This window comes from Corapipo altera, unplaced genomic scaffold (assembly GCF_003945725.1).
Source record: "Corapipo altera isolate COAL_440 unplaced genomic scaffold, ASM394572v1 110, whole genome shotgun sequence".
NCBI classification, from domain to species: Eukaryota; Metazoa; Chordata; class Aves; order Passeriformes; family Pipridae; genus Corapipo; species Corapipo altera.
In genome coordinates this window covers 1,623,495-1,646,348 of record NW_020884960.1, presented here as the reverse complement: position 1 = coordinate 1,646,348, position 22,854 = coordinate 1,623,495, and the positions used below count along the sequence as shown (strand labels likewise).

Genomic DNA, 22,854 nt, shown 5'->3' with positions numbered 1-22,854 from the left:
CACGTTCCTTCCATTTGTCTCCACCCAGATGAAGAGCTGTGAAGGCTATTCTGTGCAAGTTTGTGTGAACGGGTTGTACATACCCAGGGATGAGGATGGAGAAACAGTTGTCGGAGAACAGCAGGAAAGTACAGCTGGGAAGGTAGTGTGTGAAAGTCTGCGCAGAGCTCTGGAGCTGTTGAAACCACAGGACTGAGAGTCTCAGTGTGCCAAGAGCCCGCTGAAACCCCGCACGGCGCAGCACCCGCTGCCTCACAACTACCCGCGGCCGACACGGCCAAGGAGCGGGACAGCTACGGCGGGCACAGGCCACGACTCTGTGGAACACCCGGGGAAATGAAGAACAGTACGGGGGCTTTCCATACAGCTCAGAAGCCACCGAACCTCTCCGTCCGAGCCCGGCCCAGTCCGCAGCCCCCGCCCAGCTAGGCAGGCTGGGGAGCACCACGGGCGAAGGGCTCACGGGGGCAGCGCCGCCACCCAGAGGCACCTCGGACCCACGGGCGGGAGGAACGTGCCGGGAGGAGCCTGATGGCACTCGAGGACAGAAACACGACTGTGCTGCGGCTGAGGAGCGGCGGTCCCGTGCGGCAGCGCTGGGCAAGGCAGGCGGGAGCGAGACCTCCGCCTGGCCTGCCCCGCTGACCGCGGCCTTCGCGCTCCGGCTAAGTTGACCCCCCCCCGCAGCCGCCGTAGCCCCGAGTGGTGCCGGGAGGTTGGCGGCGCGAGGGCTGCCGGGACATGTAGTCTGCTGGGCGGGCCGGTGCATTGGCGGCGCGTTCCCCGTCACCGCCCGGGAACTACAGGCGGCGGGAGCGGCGGGGCGCGCGCAGGGATGGCGGCCCCCTTGGTGCTGGTGGTGCTGGCGGCCGTGACGGTCCGCGCCGCGCTCTTCCGCTCCAGCCTCGCCGCCTTCATCGCCGAGCGCGTCGAGGTGGCGTCCCCGCTGAACGCCTGGAAGCGAGGTGAGCCCCGGCGAGCCCCCGCAGAGGGGCCGGGGCGGCCAGACCCCCGCGCCGGGAGGGCAGGGCCTGGCCCCGGCCGGGCGCCACGCTGGGAGCGGCTCCGCGGTGACAGCGCCGGGCTGTGCCCCGGGCAGGGCCGAGCCCCGCGCGTCCGGGCCCGAACCGGAGCTGCAGGGAATGGCCCCGGGTAGTCGTGCCCGGGAACAGCCGGTGCGAGGGGCGGGAGGGGCGCGGGGCCTGCGGCGGGCCGGAGCTGCGCTGGGCACACGTGGACACAGCGGTTGTGTCACGCGTGTACACAAAGGGAGGCGAGATAAACCCGGCACTGAGCGTGTGGTTCCAGCAGCCTCGGCCGAGCCCGTGTGGTTGGGCTGTGTCTGCAAAACATTGTCTCGCGGTGTGAGTGCCACTGCACTCACAGGTTCGCGCAGGACTACTGTCGTTTTCCGGGTTCAGTTTGTGGCCCTGCACGGGTTGCCAACACAATTCAAATTCTCTTCTGAAGGCTGAGGTACAGTGCAATTGGGGCTCTTCAGCGACAATCGTGTCTGTAGCATCAGAGCCCATTGGGAACCTAAATTTATTTAAAAGACAGCCCTTTGAGAAAATAATACCCAGCTATTATACAGGTAAAAGTATTTGCAGTTCTGGGGTGGAAAAGAGTGGCCCAGAGTAATAAAGGTCAAAAGTACAAATACATTTGATGATCTGAGGCCTCTACTCCTCTATATGAAGCACATCACACAGTCAAATTTTTTAATCTTGCCTTAGACCATCTAGGTAGTAAGGAGAACACTTAAGGTCGCTTCAAAGTTTGGGCTATCACCACACGGGGAGTTTGTGGCAGCCAGAATCCACTTGTCCAGCGTTTCACTGAACTGAGACCTTTTATTGCTTCCTGCAGTCTCCTGCCTTTTCCCTCTGAGCAAATGAACCCGTTTCCTTTGGCTCCTTTCACTGCATACACTGCTCAGCCCCAGGAAACCTTTGTGCTCAGAAAGGTGAAGATCCTATGGAAAAGCATGCAAATGCATTGCAGGGCAATCTGTAATTCCATGATCTTGAAGAAGCCAAATTAAGGCTGTAAACTGTATTTTCAACAAGGAATTTTCAACAACAGATAAACCTTTCAGCATTGCGTGATGGTATGTGTTAATTTCTGTTCTTCCATTGTAATTTTGGACGTTTTAGGCCTCTCTACATCTAATCAGGCAGAACAGTTCAAATTCTATATTATGTTGTGGTTTGTTCTCTTAGAATTAAGTATTTGTATGTCACCAAATAGGTGACTTAAAATCAGGTGATATCATACATGGGATTTGTGTAGAGTTCAGTGTAAAAGATTTCACCTACAACATTTTTAGCTGAAACAAATAAATAGGTTATGAGTGCCCATGCAGGAATGTGCATGGGAGAGAATCAGTTCTAGTTGGCTGTTGGCTCTGTGAGGTTTAGTGTCATCCATTCAATGTGAGATTTTTTACAAGTGTGGGTGTTTTAAAAGCTAAGGTTTTACCATCATGAGATCTGTCCTTTCCCACATTACAGGGTTCTAATGCAGGGGTTTTGTCTGTGTTTCAGTGGTCGAAGGATTGGCTCTGCTGGATTTAGGAGTCTCGCCGTATTCTGGAGCTATTTTTCATGAGGTTGGTTTGCATGCTTTGTTTTAAATGTGATGTTCAAGTGTCACGTGTCTTAGGATTGCAGCTTGCAGCCTGTCTTGTCCCAGAGGCTTTAGAGAACCTCAGCTCATGTAGTTGTTGTGCAATAGTTGTAATGACCAGCATGAGGAAATACAGTTAATCACAGACTGCAGGTGATAGATATCACAATATTTGTTACTGCATACAGAAAGTCTGAGGCAGGGGAGCTCTGTAATAAGTGAAATATTCTGTTCACATCCAGATGTTTCTGTCGTCAGAAGCCGGAGCAGGGAGACAGTGTCACTGTGAGTCTGATACTGAGTACTGGGTAACAGTAGCTGGAGTTTCTGCATTTGCAGAAATATTAAGATTAGCACAAGCATGCAGTTTATTTATTCCTCATCTTGAAAGTGCCTCATTCCTAATGAGGAATGAGGCATTTTAACTTAAGCACCTGTGGGGCTTTGTGCGCTCAAGTGATCTTATTGATATGAAGGTACACTCACAGGTCGTGTCACCTGGGGTGAGGCAGGTACTTTGTATCCCTCTGAAAACTGGTTTCTTTTCAATAAATTCTCCTTCTCTAGATACGGTTTTCTTCCAGACTGTGAAATACTTTCCCATGCTTATTTAGACATTGTTTATAAAGTATTTTAAAAGAAATCTATTGTCTCACAGTGAAGACTGAATTTACAGCATGAAAATACAGTACTTCCAGATTAAGCTTTTGTGCAATAGGAATAATTCAGAAACATGCTTTTCCTCTTACCCTAGAAGGGAAAAGCTGTGGGAGCAAGAGGATGATAGGACTGTAATCCTACTGCTTTATGTTTTCAACGTCTTTCTTATTTTTGCATTATAAAACACTCATCTAAACAACAGGCTCAACAGTGAAACCAGCTATGTAGGAAATCTTTCAAAAGTACCTGCAGACATCCTGAAAAAAAATAGATTCTATAGGAAAAAAGCCACTTTCTAAAGCTGCAGTGTCTTGCAGTACTAGGTTTTTCTCATCAAATTAATGGTGTATTTTATCTGGACAGTATTTGACATGGATTTCCCTTCTGTTCTCTTTTAGACCCCTCTGATAATCTATCTCTTTCACTTCATGATTGAATATGCTGAACTGGTGTTCATGGTAAGTGCTCCTGGAAAACTCCTCTTGAAAGGCCCCTTTCAGGGAAATGCTGAGTGTGATTTCAGTCCTGCAGGAATCGGGGACCTTCAGCCTCTCTGCAGCTCATGTTCCTGCTGAGCTCAGATTTAATTAGAAAGGCAGCTTTGCCTGTGCAAACCCACTATTCAGGCTTTTCACTTCTTGTACATATTCCTTCTTTTTTGTGAGTTCTTACTTAGATAAGTATCCTCACAGAGGGATAGGAAAGTGTCATTTCAGATTTCAAAGGTTACCTCTTACAGGTAACAAAATACTTTGTCCCCCCAGCCTAATCCTTACACTGCTGCTTCTCACTAAACCCACTGCCAAACCCCAGGCCTGCAAAGAGCATAAATGGGTTCATCCTCCAAATGTCTCTTGTAAATTGTTCTCCTAGTTCTGCATAATTCAGGACAGAAATCCTATAGCTGGCTGCACATGGCACCCAGTAGAGCCTCTGTCCCCAGGTCCCTGCCAGGCAGGGCTCGTGCAGAGATAACAGCCTTCTGCCCTGGGCTAGTGCTGGTTGTTCAGATGACTGTGCTGCTGCCTTGGAAGTTTAGGACAGCTCAAGGCGCTGCTGGATTAATGGCCAGAGGGGTTTAACCAGCTGGGCACTGCCTCAGCGTTGCCTGTGCTCTAACTAGACCAGTGATTCTCTCTATTACCCTCACTTGCTTCAATTTCTTTCCTCTTAATTCCCCATTCTCTTGTTTTGTAAATATTTGGTACAGTTTGTGCCTGCAAGGTGAACCCGTGGTGTGTGAGGGCACTGTTCAAATCAGCAATCCGGTGTTTTTAAAGCTTGTGTTTTCTTCCCATGAGCTGAGTCAGATTAGCCTCCTTATTCACTACTGACCAATATAATTTTCTCTATTTGTTTATTTTGCTTACAATCAGTCTGTCTATCCCTTGCTTTTTTAGGTAACTGATGTGCTAACTGCTGTTGCCCTTTACTTGGCCATCCAGGACTTCAACAAAGTTGTGGTAAGCTGACTTCCCAGTGTTGCTGCTCCTCTTCTCCCAGCAAATATCTTGTACCAAAGAAAACACATGCCAGAGGATGCAGTATCAAGTCCTTGTTGCAGTAAATCTGGTCATATTTTAATGATAAACAAACATGAGGACTCAATGTGGTAAACAACTGAGGTATTTTAAGTTTTGTTGTGGCACTATTACAGTATGGAATACACACTGCATGTGAATGATGATCACAGTAGTGAACAATCTTCTACAGCCTGAATGTTTTACCTTGGAGAGGGTCTCTTTGCACAGAGCATGAGGTAATACACAGACTAGAAATGTGTAAAGGAAGAAATAAAAACGTCCAAGGATGCGTCCAAGGATCATTCTAACGAGCATGGTGAGAGTCTAACATCAAATATTACTCGTTCCCTTCAAATTACAAGTATGTGTATTTGGAGGTGAGTGGTTACTCCCAGCTCTCTCTCATAAGTAGCTCAAAGAACATTTTGTGTAAGCAATACTGTGCTCTCTGCAATTCCAGAGGGGCAGGGATTCACTATTAGCATCAACAGGGAGGCTACATTTTCTACAGCATCTGTGTGGTCTCCCATCCAGCTGTGTGCTTGTTCCTCGTCCTCTGACTTTGAGGTTGAAGAAATAACTCACAGTAGAACTGCAGACATGTAAAAATCTCACATGTGAGTTACTTTGCTTGTTGAGAATTTATTGCCAGCATCCCTGTCTTTCTGTCTCACCATGACATAGTTCCGTAGGTTCATATTTCAGATTTCTCTTTTGTCTCCATGGAGAGCCTCAGAGAACAAGATAGATGAAAGAGGGATTTAGTCTAGAGATATCCATCTTCAAAATAATAAAGACTGCATACTTCTGAATCTTGGGTTTCCAGTGGCTTGTGTGTTGAACTATGGATTTAAAAAGTCAGCTTTTCATTAGAGATCCAGACTGGCATTAGGAAGATTGAGAGTGTTCAACTCTGATGTGGTGAATTCATTGTCAGCTGACACAGGTAATTAAGGAAGTTCAAATAAGTAGACATTATCTGCTTTCTCTTGAGTCTCATTTCAGTTGTTAAGTATTTGGGAAAGGAGAGGGTGTTTTGCTCTGTTTGTACAACTCCTCACATAACTAGAGTTTTGGCTCACAGCTGGGGCTCAGATATGCTCTACAGTAATAGAAACCCCATGTAATTGGCTGAGTAATATGAGATAGAATTACACAAGTAATACGAAACCGTGGTTTTCCTCTCCTGACAGTCTTTGATCATTCTCCCTTGTTCAGTTCAAAAAGCAGAAGCTCCTAATAGAGCTGGATAAATATGCACCAGATGTGGCTGAGCTCGTCCAGACACCCATGGAGATGCACTACATCCCCCTCAAGGTAGCACTATTGTAAGTATTGCTCTTGTAGGCTGCAGTGGGCTGCTTTGGTTCCTCAGCTCCCTTTGGGTTTTATTTTTCTCATTTGGGGCTTCAACATTAGTTGAAGGTTGGGGTTTTTTTCCCCAGAAATTCTGAATTTCCTATTGGCCCTGAATACTCAGCTAGAAAGTGAAAAGCAGATGCATTTACACGTTTGTTGCCAGCAAGTAAATTTACTCAGGCCCTCCAAGACAGGCTGAGCAGCATAAGGTCATTAATTTGGTAGCAAGAATGTTGTATCTGCACAGATCACATCCCCACTTATTTTGCCTGTATACTAATGTTATCAAAATTGATTCTGTGCCTTCCAAATGGTGTCTTTTCAGAAAAATTAGGAGAATTTTTCAGCAGTTGGACAAAATGCATGCTGAATATCACAACCTGAATATCCCAAATTCCTTATTACAGTTCAAAGATATTTTCAGGTTGTCATCTTATTAATTTCATGTCTTGTTATTCCTCTGTATACTAAATATTTTCTTATTTCAGAAGACTTCAACTAAAATAAATCATATACAAGCAAGATACCTACTGTTAAAGAATGTTTTTTTTATTGGTATTTTGACACAGAGAAATTATTTGAATTATTCTGTGTCAGAGAGAGTTCTCCATTAGATAAGTTGTTTTTTTTTTTCTTATTTTCTTATGAATTTTTTAAATGTCAAATTCCCTGTGGCAAGAAGGGTAGAGTGGGTAAATTGCAGTCTGTTTTGCTCATTACCACCGCAAAGCTGGCATTAAATTGTACCTGTCCTGCTGTAGGCTGGCCCTGTAAAAACACTGAAAAAGACAGACTGAAGCTCAGAGAAGTAGGAAAATACAAAGAGATAATTAGGAAATCATCAGCCCTGTCTACTCACTCTGATGATTAATTTAGTTATTAGCAAAGCTGATGGGTACATTAGGGTTATTGTATTAGCTTATTGTATTGGCAGTCCTTCCAAACCTTTTTCTGTGCTCTGAACCTAGTTAAATGAAATTATTGTAATTCTCATTTCCAAAGGGAGCTGGCATCCTTGCCGACTGAAGTGTGGCTGCATTCTGGAGGGTAAAGGTGTTCAGAGTTTGCTGTCTTTCTATAATTCCTGTTGAAATGTGCTAAACTTGCATAGCTGGCAGGTTTTGTGCTCACATCAGGCCACGGTGAATATAAATGATTGCTCTGCCACAGCAAGAGACTGGTGCACTTGGGTTGGGGGAAACTCTGCTCGTGTCTCTGAATTTGTTTCCGTCTTACCTTCTTATACTTCTGCAGAATAGATGTGAGTAGCATGAAAAGTTTGCTTTGGACCCAGTAATCCTAGATCTGGCTGAATAAATGTACAGTGTTTCTGGAAAGCAAAAAACACTTTTGGTAGTTGTTTCCTAGGCCGGAACTTGCATTTTGGAGATCTTCCCAACTCTCCTTTCTGCAGTAGGCTCCCTGTGGCCACTGTGTCCAGGGCTGCAATCCAAAGGTCTGGTTTTTCCTCCAGATTGAGGAACCTGTTCAGCTGAGCTAATTTGCTGATGAGAGGATCCCATCAACTGTAAATAAAATGCATCTGTTTTTTCTTTGAACATCTCTTTAATTAGATCCTGTCTCCTTTGCATGTAACCTGAGCTTTGCTCTTTTTCAGCTACCTGTTAAACCCCTACTCTGTGATGTCTTGTGTGGCAAAGTCCACCTGCGCCATCAACAACTCTGTCATTGCATTCTTCATTTTAGCTACAATAAAAGGTAACACAATGAATAAAAGAGGGTTCTTTATGACTTTCTAGGAAGATTATAAATGTAGCAAAAATTAAATCCAGGTGGAACTTTACAGATAAGATTGCTACAAGGATCTCAGTAAAACACAGCAGAAACAGGACTGGAGCAAAGTCAAAGTTCCACCTGAATCCTGAGATTAAGAGACTGTTATTTGGCTTTCACTCACGGTTGTAAATATGGTTTGAAATGAACTAATTAAACTTTGGGGAAACAGAAGAGTAACCAAAGGCCCATACCAGCACAGCTGAATAGATTATGTCAGAATAACCGTTTCATTTGTCTCATGCATAATGCCAGCTTTCTGTTTCTTTTATGACTCTCCAGTGCTAAAACCTTTTAGCATATGTGATTTGTACTAGTCACCTAATTTTGGGAGTTCTCTGCTGGATCAGAGGAAAGGTCACTCTCGTCTCATCTCCAGCAGGGTCCAGACCCAGTCACTGAGAAAAAAAACTGATATAGATGGTTTTTATTAGTGTTTCCAAAAGGAAGTTTTCCTGTAATTATTGGGTAGTTGAGTCAGGAGGGACTTCCATTTTAAAAATATTTGCAATAGCAAACAAGTGGGGTCTGTTTAGTTAAGCTGATTTTTTTAACCGTTCGCTGATACCCTAAGACCAATACTTTGGTCATAGACAAAACTGTAGTGACTGTCTCTTGTGGTTTCTCCCTGACTGGGAATGTGGCCACCTGGGCTTTAAAGTGGACAAAGAGGATATCAGGTTATGACTGATTTCTGGGAATCAATTCTATAGATCTGTGCAGAATTGAACACTCGACAAAGTAGAGGATGGGGAGGTTTCTGTCAGGAGAGTGTAGTTGCAGAATGGAGAAGGCTCATCACCAGATAACCCTCTGCTTTCTCTTTCAAAGGTGAAACAGAGAGAAGCTCTCTGAGTGTGTGATGTCGGGCTGGCAGTTGGGCCAGTGCACTGAGTTGGGGTTCTTGCTGTCTAAGCTGCATTATTACAGAGGCCTTCCATCTAGTCTATAGCTATAACCAGGCTTGTATTTTTGTTGTTTAACCTGAGACCTTTTGGACTTGATTTCTGATGTTGGCAGGTGGGAAATGTAAGTACTCAGCACTGAGCTCAGTCTAAGACACCTCAAATAAAACTGCTTCAGTAAAGGCATTCATATTTTTGAGACCACTTGGAAAAGCTGTGCTAATCCTTTCTATGCCTCAGTTTTGGCTAATGCCACTTCATTCCTTCAGCTCCAGACTTTCACTTGCTCTCTGGCTCAGAGCTTTGCTGAGGCCCTGACACATTCTGGTGTTGGGGTTATCCAGCATGCCCAGCGTAACAGCTCTTACATGCAGAGATGACATTAACAGCAGCCAACATGGTCTCTATATAGTCTGAGTTATGTTAATATCTTTCTGTATGTGAATGCCAGGACATACAAACCAGTCAGTGGTTCCTTCATGTGGAATCAGTCATTCTCCATTCAAAATGTAGTTAACAAGAGGACACCCTCCAGGATACATTCTGCTAAAAACTCCTTTAAGTAGTGTGCTGATATTTGCGAATCCCCTGTAGAGGGTTATGTATTTCTTCCCATTTGGACTTCCTGTCTGTATGGCTGTTTATAGTAGAAGTTCCTTACAAATGAACATTTTTTGTCTTTGCAGGTAGTGCCTTCCTCAGTGCTGTGTTCCTGGCCTTAGCAACATACCAGTCACTCTACCCTCTCACACTGTTTGCTCCAGCCCTTCTTTACCTTCTGCAGGTAGATGATTTCTAACTGCTGGTACCCATTGTCTTCTTGTAGCTGTTCAGGGACAGTCCTTGGCTACTGAGAGGGGAGTCAGGCAAATGCAGAGTTTCAGAAAAAGTGACTATCCTCAAGCCATGGCAAGTTGGAAACCTTAATGGGAATGCCTGTGAGTGGGGAGAAGAGAGCAGTAAGTCACCTACAGAACTTGCCCAAAATAAATCCTGTTCTTTGTGTCACGTGAATAGCAATGAAGGTTTTAGAGCTGGAGAAGTTCCCTTGCACTGACATGGATTACTGAGCTGTGTTAGTGTGAGGAACTGTGTGTTTGAATTACTCAAACTCAGAAATGCTGATTTGGGGTTTAGTGGTAAAAGGCATGTGCTTGTGAAAGGGACTGGTTGTTCTTTCTCCCTCTCCATTAACAGGACCCCTGAATTCCAGCAGGGCTGACCTTGCTAATTTTATTCTGCTGTGGGAGCAGGTGAGCCTGTGACCACCAGTAGAGACTCAGCCCACTTCACAAGTCACTTTGAGATCATTTTTATTATTTTTACCCTTCTGAAATCCTGCTGTTGTGTGCTTCACCAGTCTTTCTTGGTTGCTTATGATGATGATTTTTATAGCTAATCTTAACTAGGTTTCATTACAGCATATTCTTAAATCTCTGAGCTTCCAAGCAGAATGAGAGCCAGTTCTAGTTCATTTACTTTCTCTGACTAGCTGACATGAATGTCTCTTACTTTTTTTCAGAAATTTTGTTATTATTACTCTTTGCAAGACAGGAACTTCTGCCGAGTCAGTGTTGCTTTTTTAGTTTGGTAATTTTTAAGAGAATTTGCTTTATGTATTTTACATTTTGGTCTCATTTGTTCTCTTTTAACTTTATTTAAAGTAAATTGGGAGTAAAGTACAAGCATTATACATTGCATTCACAAGTAACAAGTGCTTTGATATGTGATTGCCTAATTTGCAACTTTTAAAGGCAATCATGCCTTTTATCTAAATTTGTAAATGAACTTTCCTGCATTCTTTGTGCAGAACTAAATCACTTTTCTCCAGCACTTTCCAATCTGTCCTGCCAAAAATTGTTGGTAAAGTTGCTTGCATTGTTCCAGCAAGTGACGTTAGACATGCTGTGACTGAGAAAGCAGAGCATGCTCTGCACAGAGCCCACAGCAGTTAGGACAGGCTCTCTGCACATCTCCTGCCATTGCAAACCCCAGTACCCAGTGGAAAAGCCACATCACTGCCTGGAGCTGCAGAACTCTGAGTGATTCCCAAAGGTGTTTGCCCCTCTGTATTTCTGTGCAAACACATTCAGGGGACCTGTTGGAATGAGGTACCTGTGTGTCATGTTATGTGACAAGGGCTTGTGATTGACTTGTGACGAGGACATGTGGCAGTGGCAGGACTGCAGCAGTTGTCTTTGAGGAAGCAACCTTTCAGAGGGGCTCCTTGGTGCATAGGAACCCACTGGATGTCCTCTTTCCCTGATGTTAGCAGAGCAGGGTGGTGGAGACCTGGCACCACAGGATGGTGGGTCATGGAGCAGGGCTTTCAGTCAACCCATTGAGTGGGCTCATGCAGTAGAAGACAGGCAGCAGTGCAGTATTACAGACATGTCAGATACAAGTGTAGCTCTGAGGAGCTGTGTGTAAATTCTACACAGGGTGCATGAGACATGACTGCAAGGAGAAATGACCAGCTTTGCTGCTATATTTTCAAGCACAGTTCTGGAAACACGTGCAGTGTGTATGAGTTAATTGGCCAGAGTGAAGAACATCAAGCAAATTATGCTTGAGAGCTGCTCCTTCCAGTGCCATAGTGCCAGTGTTTGATGCTTTCTATCATCGGTTTAAGATGATGTGAACACTCAGGCTTTCTTGTGACTCTCCACCTGACAAGATGCTTCTGTTTCACTTCCAGCGTCAGTTCATACCCATCAAACTGAAAAGCAAAAGCTTCTGGCTCTACACCATGCAGTATGCATCCCTCTACCTGTGCAGCCTTGTAGTGATCATCTGCCTCTCCTTCTTCCTCCTCAACTCCTGGGATTTTATCCCATCTGTTTACGGGTTTATGTGAGTATAAGGATTCTTACTGGTAGTGTTGTTTCTTGTCCATCATACATGGGTGCCTCACTACCTGACCTAAGAGGTGTGGGATCTGTGATTTACTGGCAATGCAAGAAAAGAAACAGTATGTGAAGGAGAGCAGCCAACTTCTGTTAATTAACAGCAAAAATTAAAGACGGGAGGTGTTTTCCACTGAGTTGATTGGAAATGGGTTTCACTGTTGAGCTACCGTGGCTGTGAAATTTTCATCTCTGGAGAAATGTCTGTTTTGAGATGCTTTAAATCCTGCTGGGGCATTGGGAAGAATTCACCAGTAGGATTTAAACCTGCTCTCCACGTTTTGTCACCCCTTTGTTTTCTCTTCCATAGGTTTACAATTTAGGTCCTTCATCCAGTAGCATAAAATGATTAATTAATGTAACAGAAGCAGGGCAGTGGAAAACAACCATTTAAAAATTTACCTTGACTTTTCTTTTCAGCCTTTCTGTTCCAGATCTGACACCCAATATTGGCCTTTTCTGGTACTTCTTTGCAGAGATGTTTGAACACTTCAGTCTTTTCTTTGTATGTGTGTTTCAAATCAATGTGTTCTTCTACACCATTCCCTTGGCAATAAAGCTAAAGTAAGTATGAGTGTGTTTCTCTGCTACTTTTATTACTCTTAAGTTGTCCAGTGGAACCTTATACTGCTGGAATCAGATGTCTCTATCTACAAACCTGAAAAAGATTTTTAACAGGATCTGCCCTCCTCATTTCCCATAGTTTCAGTTTCTGTTCCTCTTAAATAGACTTGGGCTCTGCAATGCCAAAATGTTGCAAGCATCAAAAGAGAGAGCAGAAATTGAGGCTGTAGAGGTGCCTGCTCCTTGCCAACATAAACCAGTGTAGTCAGAAAGCAAGAACTCCTGACTGGAACCTTGAGTTCTTTATTGTCAGAAAAAAGTGAAAATTTGGGGACTCTCCTAGCTGACTGCACTGACAACGTTAGCCTTCTTTCTGCTAAAAACAGCCATTAACACACCTGGACTTTCAGTGAACGACATGATGGTGTACCAGCAAGATAACTCTGGGATTCTCCAAATCACTGTCAGAGGGGAAGTGCTGATTGCGTTTGGTGAATAAGACAGAGCTGGGGAGAAGCAGCGCAGGTGACCGATAGTATAAACGTGTGTTGGGTGAGGCCCACGGTTTCTGGGTGAGGGCAGTGGGCCTCCCTGACACTGCTGCTCTGCAGAGCAGCTCCGTCTGCCCCACTCAGCACTCGGAGTCTTGTCTGGAGAGAACAGGGATGCGAGAACCACAGTCTCCTCTATGGGAGGTGTGCTCCCACAGCACATCTGTGCCCTTGCTCGTACTTATTTTCAGTTTCCAGAGACCTACTGCAGCCTCTTACCCTTTGTTTCTTTTCCCTTCCAGGGAACACCCTGTGTTCTTCATGTTTGTCCAGATTGCCATCATTTCTATCTTCAAGTCCTATCCCACTGTGGGAGACGTTGCACTGTACATGGCCTTCCTTCCAGTCTGGAGCCACCTTTACAGATGTAAGTCCTTTGTGCTTGGTTATTTCTTATCTGGAATGGGAAAGGGCTTGCAAAATAATTGTCACCACTAAACCAAACCAGGCCCTTGCCCACAGGCTCTCTTGGCCTCCTTGGGATGTCTGGAAGGAGGCTTGATTTTTTTTTTTTTCAGGTGATACAGTCCCTAACATGTCTTTAGGACTAGGGTTGAAATTGGTCAAGGAGTACCTTATCTTCTAAGGGTAGTAAGGAGTACTCGTTACTTCTGCTAAGGGGTACCTTATGAGTACCTTATCTTCCCCCTCTCTCCAACTTGCTCTGAAGATTAACTTTTTTATAAGAGCCTTTCACAATCCTGTACAATGGACATGGCTTATTTGAAGTGCATCCATCATCCACATGTTTCACTCCCACTTAAGGTTGTCTGATCTAAACAGTGCTCCTGCAATTGGTGAGTCCCCCAGCCTTAAAATGCTGCACCTTGCATCTGCTTTTTTGCTTGGAGTGAAAGTAACTGAACTATTCCAAGCAGTTGTCCAGTTTTTCTTAAATGCTGCTTAAAGACCCTTTTTAACTCTTGAAATCACCAGAGAGCTTCCTGAGGATTTTCAAGCTCAGTCTATAGAACCTACTGCCCTGGGGAGATTTGGAAATGCTGTGTTTTTCCTGGTGTTTCATGCTTAAACCAACTGCTTTGACCGACCCTACCAGGTTGTCCAGGCCTTTTACTGCAGCCTTCTCCAAGCCAGGCCAAGTGTGTTCATGGATGGCTCACCTGCCTGTTGTAGGAAATATAATCAGGAGTCAGGAGACTTTGGAGATCTTCTGCTCTGTAGGTTTCAGATTCAGGAGAGCTGAGGCCAAAGCAGCTGTGATCAGACAGGGCAGGAAGCCCCAAGCTGCCCCTGAACACGTTGCAATTGTAGCAGGTGATGTACTTTTGAGAAGTCTTCACTCAGTGTACTTCAGTTGCACATTCCAAGCATCCAGTGAGAGAGGCAGTCATCTGTCACATGCTTCCACCCCAGAGAGTGTGAACAGACCTACTGATCGAGAAGTTTAAAAGAGATGTGAACATGTTTGGATGTGACAGTGCTCTTAAAAACATCAGCGGCCTTCAGCTGCAGAGTGACTCCCGTCTTCAGTCTCTTTCGGGGGCATTGACTGAGCTGTAGCCAAGCACCAGCAGCACAGGTGCCAGGGTGGATTACAACACTGCTGCCAAAGGATAGGCATAAGCAGTTCACAGAAAACAAAATCTCCTCTGGCCTAGTAGTTCCCAGCTCTTTTAGACAAAGTCGCGCTTGGTTTTTGTCCATCTGACGTACTCGGGCAGACCGGTGGATTCTGGCCGCACTTGCACCTCCCGAGGTCGTGCTTGTCGACGCATTTGGCCTTTAGGTGTTTCCTCCTTTTATGGAGCTTTAATTTCCTTGCCAAGTCCCAAGGAAATCTCTCTTTTCCTATGGCCCACGGGTTCATTTTTTATCTTTGTCATCAGCTTGATGAGGCTGGGGATTGACATGCTCTGCACTCCGAAGTGTGATGCTGCTGGAAAGGCCTCTTTCCATTCTGCTGGTTACTGCAGTGTAGACACCAAAAAGCCAAAATATCCAAGGAAGAGTGTTTGGAAGTGGGACCTAGAAGGAAAGAGCTACAAGGGAGGATTTCATACTGAAGCAAAGGCAGAAGTATTTATTTTAAAGAGAAATATAGTGGATTTCTTATAAAAGATAGCTAGGAAGTTATTAAAGCAAACTGTGAAAGATTACTGGAGAGAAGTATGTGTTGACAAGCGCCTCTCACCCCTTGCACACACTCTAAGTACCACTGCTGTTTGTGTGAACATGGCTGATCAGTAATACGTCATTTTAACAGCTTGGTTTTCTTTTGCAGTCCTCCGGAACATCTTCATCCTGTCATGTGTGCTCATTTTCTGCTCCTTCCTGTTCCCCGTTCTGTGGCATCTGTGGATTTATGCAGGAAGTGCCAACTCCAATTTTTATTATGCCATCACGTTGACTTTCAACATAGGGCAGGTCAGTAGAGCGAGGCAGTCGAGGCTGCACTGCAGGCAGGGCGCTGGATGGGGTGGCCTGTCAGCAACAGTGCATTCTGCAGGATGCAGTGGCTGCCTCTCTCTGTGGTCCTACATAGCGGCTTCCTGGCTCTCCTCCTGGAATTTGCCTGCTCCTCACCCTATGGCACACTAATGGGAAAGAGTTCTGGTGGTATATGAACTACAGTTTAACAATCCACCCAGACTGTGCTGCAGGTTCCATGCTCTGTTGCTGATAGCAGATGAAGAGCATCTCAGTATGGCAGAACACAGCACACGTGAATGGAGAAGGGGAGTAAGAGGGGAAATGGAAAAGTCTCAGGGCAGCAGCAGTGGGGCCAGAAAACAGGCAAATGAGAGCAGCCCATGCACAGGGATGGGGCACCAGCTGTGGGCTTAGGGGCATGTGTAGGGTCGCAATGATGCCAGGGCTTGCCCTCCCTGCCTTTCTCGAGGCCGTGCTGAATACATGACTGCCACTGGCTTTAGGCACCACTGAAGGATGGAATTGAGTGTACACAGGTGCTACAAACTTTTGTAAGTCCTTTCTCTATGCTGTTTGCCATGTCCCTGAGCCCTGGGACAGTTTCACATATGGGTGAGCAGAATGTTCATTTCATGTTAAAGTTGCCTTTATTTTGAATGTGCCTCAGCCATTTATGCTTGTCTGCTTCTCTTAAAGTCAGGGGAGCAGTTTGGCCAGGGGCTGAAAATCACCTACTTGTACATCCCAACCCCTTGATAAATGGAGAAAACACCCATTTGGTAAAAGCCAAAAGAGAGACTCCAAGGGGTGAGAAGGAGAATAGAGATACTGCTGAGAGGGGCTGATAGGAAATCGGGAGTGGTTCATTAACTCCTAACTACGTCTTGCTATGGAATGAAAGGAATAGTAAAACTTTAATTAGAGATGCCAGGTGTCAATATTCTAAGCGGATTTTATTTCCTACCTGAGGAAGTCATAGCAGATCCTGCAAGGTCTTGTGCTCTGTGTAAATGCAAACTTAGCAAAAATATCTTTTCTGATTTCCTGATGAGAAAGACCTATCCGTCATCCCCACCAACCTCAGCTCTTTTTTTTTCCCGTTCAGACATCTGCAGAGACGTTTAGTTAAAAGTAAAATCACCTGCACTGACAGAGCCTGTCAGCAGTTCAGCAAAGCAAGCAGGGTATGGCTGTTTCCCTCTCCCTGGGCACCTCTGCCCTGCTCTGTCTGTTCTCCTTCACACTTTCTCCCCTGACCTCAGTAGTCTGCAGCCCTGTTTCTCTTTCCCTCAGTCTCCGCCTGGTCCTCCATCCCCTCCTGTCCTGCCATTGAGCCTCTGCAGCAGCTGCTGTTTTTCTGTGCTGTACTGCACAGTAACCCAGGCAAGCTCTGCCTGTCCCTCCCTCCATGCCCTGACCACTGCCTCAGATGACATAGTTCCACAGCAATGCTTTAAGTGGCATCTGGACACTAGGACAATGACTGCCAGCTCGGGCTGGCACTGAAGAGGTTTTCCACTCTAGTTATGTGCTCCTGTGTCCAAATGGAAGAGGGCAGTAGTCCTAGGGAAGGGTCACACTGCAAGAGGCTAAGTGACAAATGGCACTACTGAGCCAGGTCCCTGCCCAGCCCAGCCTGCCACAGCAGAGATGACCGCTTTAGAGAAACCACTGACACCCACTCCTGTAATCCCAGGGCTCCCAGGCAAGGCAGCAGACCCACACTGGGCTTCAGTACAACCAAAGCTGTACTGGCTTGGGGCAGAGCAGCTGGAAAAGGACCTGGGGGTGCTGATCAACAGCAGCTGCACATGAGCCCAGTGGGCAAGAAGGCCAGTGGCACGTGACCTGCACCAGCCATAGTGTGGCCACAGGACCAGGGTAGTGATTGTCCCCCTGTGCTGGGCATGGGTGAGGCATCACAAATCCTGGGCTCAGTTCTGGGCCCCTCCTGACAGGAGGTTGTAGCCAGGTGGGGGGGGCTCTTCTCCCAGGGGACAAGTGACAGGACAAGAGGAAACAACCTCAAGTTGCAGCAGGAGAGGTTTAGATTGATATTAGGAAAAAATTCTTCACTGAAACTGTGGTCTGGCACTGGAACAGGCTGCCCAGGGCAGAGATGCAGTCACCATCCCTGGAAGCATTCAGAAGCCATGTGGGTATGGCACTTGGGGACATGAGTTAGTGGTGAACCTGGCAGTGCTGGTTTAGCATTTGGACTCAATGATCTTGGAGGTCTTTTCCAACCTTAGTGATTCCATGATTCTGTGAAAGTGGGGCTGAGGAGGGGAGGAGGACCCATGTGATTTCCATGTCAGGTTTCCATGTTCAGTGTGGTTCTCTGGCACCTCAGCTATGATTTCACACTACTGTGCAGCCGGTGGCAATGCCAGCCTGAGGTACACCCTCCTCCTGGGATGTGCCAGCATCTGTGTGTGTGGCAGCAGGCTCAGACCTGGATCAGGAGAATCCAGGGGACAGTCAGCTCTGTTCAGCACTCAAAGGGAGGCAGTGTGCAAACAAACACAGGGTCAGCTGCCCCACAGAGAGGGCTTGAGAGCAGAGGGGCAGGGAGGAGATGCAGCAGTGATGGGGGTGGAAGAAGGGCTTTGACCTGGTGGTGCTCCTGGATTTTGTACTGTGAAGCCACAACCTTGAATTCCAGCTCTTCTCTTCACCCCTTGACCTGGTAAGTGTTATTTGTTAAACTGTTAAAACTCCTGTTGGCTAAGGCTGACCTAGGGAGCTGTGGAATTCCCTTCTGCTGCCTGCACACTTCCTACCCTTTCAGAGTAGAAATGGTAGCTGTCCAACCTGGATAAGAGAAGGCTTCAGGGAGATCTTAGAGGCCCTTTCAGGGCCTAAAGGGGCTCCAAGAGTGCTGGAGAGGGACTTTGGACAAGGGCCTGGAGGGACAGGACAAGGGGGGATGGCTTCTCACTATGAAAGGACAGGGTTAGATGGCATACTTGGAAGGAATTCTTCCCTGTGACAGTGGTGAGGCCCTGGCACAGGTTACCCAGAGAAGCTGTGGCTGCCCCATTCCTGGAAGTGTCCAAGGCCAGGTTGGACAGAACTTGGAGCAACCTGGGATAGTGGAAAGTGTCCCTGCCCATGGCAGGGGGAGGAAAGAAATTGCATCTGTCATTGTGCTAATGAATGCATTTGTGCTAATAACAGCATTAAGTCCTCATATTGTCCAAACACAGCTCAGCAGACAGGAGTTACAGAGTATTCTGAGTTGAAAGGGACCCACAAGGATGATCGAGTCCAACTCTTAAGTGAATGGCCCATATGGGGATCGACCTTGACCTCAACCTTTGCATTATTAGCGCCCTCCTCTAACTAGCTGAGCAAGTCCCAGGCTCATGATCCTTGAGGTCTCTTCCAACCCAAACCATCTGTGGATTCTATGGTAAACAGTCATAATTGAGAAGTTTTGATAGCCAGCAGCAGCAGAAGACTCAGCATTTGGGTTGAACTGCACAACAGTTCAACCAGGAAGGTTGTGGAACAGATCATCTCGAGTGACACAGTACATACAGGACAACCAAGGGATCAGACAGTCAGCACGGGTTTAGGAAGGACAGGTCCTGCCTGACCAACCTGATCTCCTTTTATGACCAGGTCATCCATCTAGTGGATGAGGGAAAGGCTGTGGATGTGTCTGCCTGGACTTAGCAAAGCTTTTGGTACTGTTTCCCACAGCATTCTCCTGGAGAAGCTGCAACCTAGGACTTGGACAGGGGCACTCTGTGCTGGGTTAAGAACTGGCTTACGGCCAGGCCCAGAGGGTGGTGGGGAATGGTGCTGCATCAAGTCAACATCCAGTCACTAGTGGTGCTCCCCAGGGCTCAGAATTGGGTCCAGTCCTGTTTAATATCTTTACTGACCATCTGGATGAGGGAATCAAGGGCAACTTCAGTAAATTCGTGGGTGACACCAGTTGGGTTGGAATGTCAATCTCCTGGAGGGCAGGAAGGCTGCAGAGGGATCTGGACAGGCTGGTTCAATGGGCTAAGACCAGCAGTGTGGGGGTCAACAAGGCCAAGTGCCAGGTCCTGCTCTTGGGTCACAACAACCCACTGCAGTGCTCCAGGCTGGGGAAGAGTGGCTGGAAAGTGCCCGTTGGGAAAGGACTTGGAGGTGCTGATTGACAGCAGCTGCACATGAACCCAGATGGCCAAGAAGGCCAAGGGCATGTGGCCTGTACCAGCCATAGTGTGGCCACAGGAGCAGGGCAGTGATTGTCCCCCTGTGCTGGGCACTGCTGAGGTTCCTCGAGTGCTGTGTCCAGTTCTGGGCCCCTCAGTTCAGAAGGACATGGAGGTCCAGAGAAAGGAACAGAGCTGGGGAAGGGGCTGAGGGAGCTGAGGTTGTTTAGCCTGGAGAAAAGGAGGCTCAGGGGGGACCTTATCACTCCCTATGACTCCCTGACAGGAGGCGGGGAGCTGTGGCAGGGTCAGGCTCTGCTCCTGGGGAACAAGAGACAGGACAAGGGGATGCAGTTCTGTCAGTTGTGTCAGGGGAGTTCAGGTTGGACATCAGAAGGAATTTCTTCATGGAAAGGATGTTAAGGCATTGGAAGGGTCTGCACAGGGTGGTGGAGTCCCTACCCCTGGAGGTGTCCAAGGAATGACTGGACGTGGGACTCAGTGCTCTGGGCTGGGTGATAAGGTGGGCGTCGGGCACAGGGTGGACTTAATGATCTCAGAGGTCTTTTCCAACCTTACTGATTCTGTGACAGCATGGAAGGATGTATGGAAGGAGTCCTGTGGGTGCAGTGAGATGACCTGTGCAATTGTGGCACAGCTGGACCTGCCATTGTTGTATATTTTGGCCAGTTTATGAAGCTGCTGTCTCCTTAGCAGAAATGTCTGTGAGAACACACCAGTAGCAAACAATTAGTGTGAGTATCCCTTGGCTTAACACTATGAGGGGTGGACATGGTGTTCCCAGGGTTGCAGTTGCTCCTCTGGTGGAGCTTGCTGGACAGCCTAGGAACTGCTTACACCACTTACAGGGTCTGTCACCAACATGTGTCCCTCTTTATTCTTGGTCTGAAGCACCACTGATGTGTTTGAACATCTCACTCCACAGATCCTACTCATCTCGGATTATTTCTATGCCTTCCTCCGGCGTGAATACTACCTCACTCATGGACTGCACTTGACAAGGCAGGATGGGACAGAGGCCATGCTGGTTTTGAAATAAGGATTGTGCCCACCTTTCCCTGGGACATGGACTACTATGAGGAACATGCAAAGCTTTGGGTATGTGGGGTGGGTGGGGAAGGTTCCCTGAATGAGGTCTGACTTTGGGGATGATACCTACTGAAAGAAAGGGCTGAGGTTCTGGGAATGTCCTGCTGAGCTGTGGGCTCAGCATAGAGACTGTAAGAGCTGCAATGCCTCCGTTGGAGCATCTCCCTCCCCTCAGCTGTGCTTTCCACTGCGACCTCAGCCATTAGCTCTGGGCAGCCCAGCAGGAACTGGAGTGTCTGAGCTAAACCCACGAGGGTCCAGGAGGAGCTCAGACTGTGAACTGTTTACTTTTCCATCACTGCTTCTTGGAGATGTTTGCTTCTCCTGGAACCTTCCCCTTCACTGCTTTGACTAGTAAAACTCAGCTTGGCACGAGGCAATCTCTAGGTACCTGGTGCCTGAGCCCTGGCTGCAGAAGCCATTTCTTGGTGGTCCCACTGCTGTAGGATCTGGAAAAATCCCACATGCTCAGGCACAGTGGGTGCTGTGAAAGAGATGGGTGACCAAGGATGATGACCTGTTGGAAGGAGGACAGATGGAGCTGCTGCCACAGGTGGTAACCTTGGCACTCAAACGCTAGTGAGAACTGGAGTTGGGGTGGAAGCAGAAGCCTGGGGGGAGGGTGCTGGGTAACTGCTCTATCCCATTGGAACAACACAGACATTTCCATGTTAGGACCATGCACAGAGGCATTGCAGGTCTCAGAAGAAATACTACTGAGGAGATGGACTCCCACTGCTCCCAGTTTCTGTCGGGTGACAAAGCCTGGCAGTGCCAGGCTCACACTGTGCTGCTGTGGTTGCTCAGAGCAGCAGCCTGGATTAGGGACCAGTGGGGATCACAATCTCCCTGTAAGGCCTCAGACCAAATGCAGGAGGAGCCTCAGTCACTGCTGTTATTGTTGGACTCCTCATGTTCCACAGCTGCTTAACACTAGTGGATGTGCCCTTCTCTTGTCCCCTCTTGCCGTGGGCTCGTGGCTGTGTGTGGAGGCTCCCTGAAATCAGCCTCTCTTGGTCCCCCCTGCTCCCCTCTCTGTGCTCAGACCTGCTCACCTTGGAGCTGCTGCTGCTCACCCCTGAATGTGGCCCTCTGGGGTGCAGCCGCCAGGCTCTGCTGGCTGTGGTGGCACCAGGATGTGACCGCAGTGTGACAGCCACCTGCAGTGTCCCACTGATCCCAAGGGACATCCGAAGGGTTGGGAATGTGACACGGAAACCGCAACTGGTACCAAGCAGCTGAGATGGATGTGCCCAGGCAGGTGTGTAAACATCTTTCTTTCTGGACAATTAACACTTTTGCCTTACTGCACTGCTGTCAGCGCTTTGGGGGGGTGGAGCCAAGCCCAACTCAGCCCCCAAGCTCAGCTCAGGCCCCGAGCTCAGCCCCAGGCGGGGCAGCCCCAGCAGCAGCCTGAGGGCACAGGGAGGGGCGAAGGGAGCCTGGGCTGCTGAGCTGCCAGCAGGACATGGCAAGGAGCATAATAAACTGTGCAAGTTTTGAACACCTTGTGTGCTCTGTGGTTACAGGAGGGAGCTAGAGGGTGGGTGGGGGCTCTGGGAGGCACTGAGAGGCATGTGGAGGGGTCGGGAGGGGTCTTGAAAGCAAATACAGGACTTGGGAGGGAAAACAAGTGACCAAAAAGCACACAAAGATCTCTAGGCCAGGCTGAAACCCTGCCGGCTTTAGGGAAGGCCAGATATATACAGGTGACCTAACAGCAGTGTAAGAGAAAAGGAGAGGGTGACTTAGCTGGAGCTATGGAAGGGTGCCTATTTTAAAACCCCCTCTTCCCACAAAGCCAAAAATCATTCACCATCAGGATGCTGGGAGGCAGCAGGACTGACCCAAGGCCTGCAGGCAGCATCTCCATCCTCTGCAGCCCCATTCCTGGTCCCACCAGCCCCCTGGGCTGGGTCTATCTGGGTCTCCCCGGGGAGCAAGCCCCAAAGCTGGACTCAGAAGCGCTCCTGAGGAAGGTGATGGGGTGAGTTCTGGGGCAGGGGAGGAGCAAGGGGCAGAGGCATGACATTGGCATGAGCAGGGTCAGAGCAGGGGAATAGACAGGGGAAGGGCAATAGGCCAGGAGCATGGTCAAGGATAGGGAAAAGGAAAGGGCGGGAGCGGGAATGGGCAGGGGCAATGGTCAAGGACAGGGACAGAATCAGAGGCAGGGGTTTGGAAACATGGGGACAGGGGCAGAGTGATGTGGCAGGAGCAGGGTAAAGGGCAAGCCTGCCGTCAAAGCCTGGTGGGGACAATGGAGCTGACACCCACCAGGACTGACAGGACTACAATGGACCCTGCCG

The 22,854-nt window shown here is 47.7% G+C and overlaps 1 protein-coding gene across 1 annotated transcript; it reads left to right on the top strand.

The window, feature by feature from the left end:
- Positions 1 to 818: 818 nt before the first annotated feature.
- Positions 819 to 22,049, top strand: PIGU (phosphatidylinositol glycan anchor biosynthesis class U). The gene is made up of 12 exons (XM_027664057.1): positions 819 to 965; positions 2,547 to 2,611; positions 3,687 to 3,746; positions 4,689 to 4,751; positions 6,030 to 6,139; positions 7,789 to 7,889; positions 9,556 to 9,653; positions 11,568 to 11,722; positions 12,196 to 12,339; positions 13,133 to 13,257; positions 15,133 to 15,275; positions 20,382 to 22,049. The coding sequence occupies exons 1-12, from the start codon at positions 836 to 838 to the stop codon at positions 20,493 to 20,495; spliced, it is 1,308 nt and encodes a 435-aa protein (XP_027519858.1). The 5' UTR covers positions 819 to 835; the 3' UTR covers positions 20,496 to 22,049.
- The last annotated feature ends 805 nt before the right edge of the window (positions 22,050 to 22,854 follow it).

Bases quoted from the DNA above. Each gene is read 5' to 3' on its own strand.
- PIGU (XM_027664057.1), top strand. From the start codon at position 836: ATGGCGGCCCCCTTGGTGCTGGTGGTGCTGGCGGCCGTGACGGTCCGC. The intron at 7,890-9,555 runs GTAACACAATGA...TTGTCTTTGCAG, and splicing joins CATTTTAGCTACAATAAAAG to GTAGTGCCTTCCTCAGTGCT. The intron at 15,276-20,381 runs GTCAGTAGAGCG...CTCACTCCACAG, and splicing joins TGACTTTCAACATAGGGCAG to ATCCTACTCATCTCGGATTA.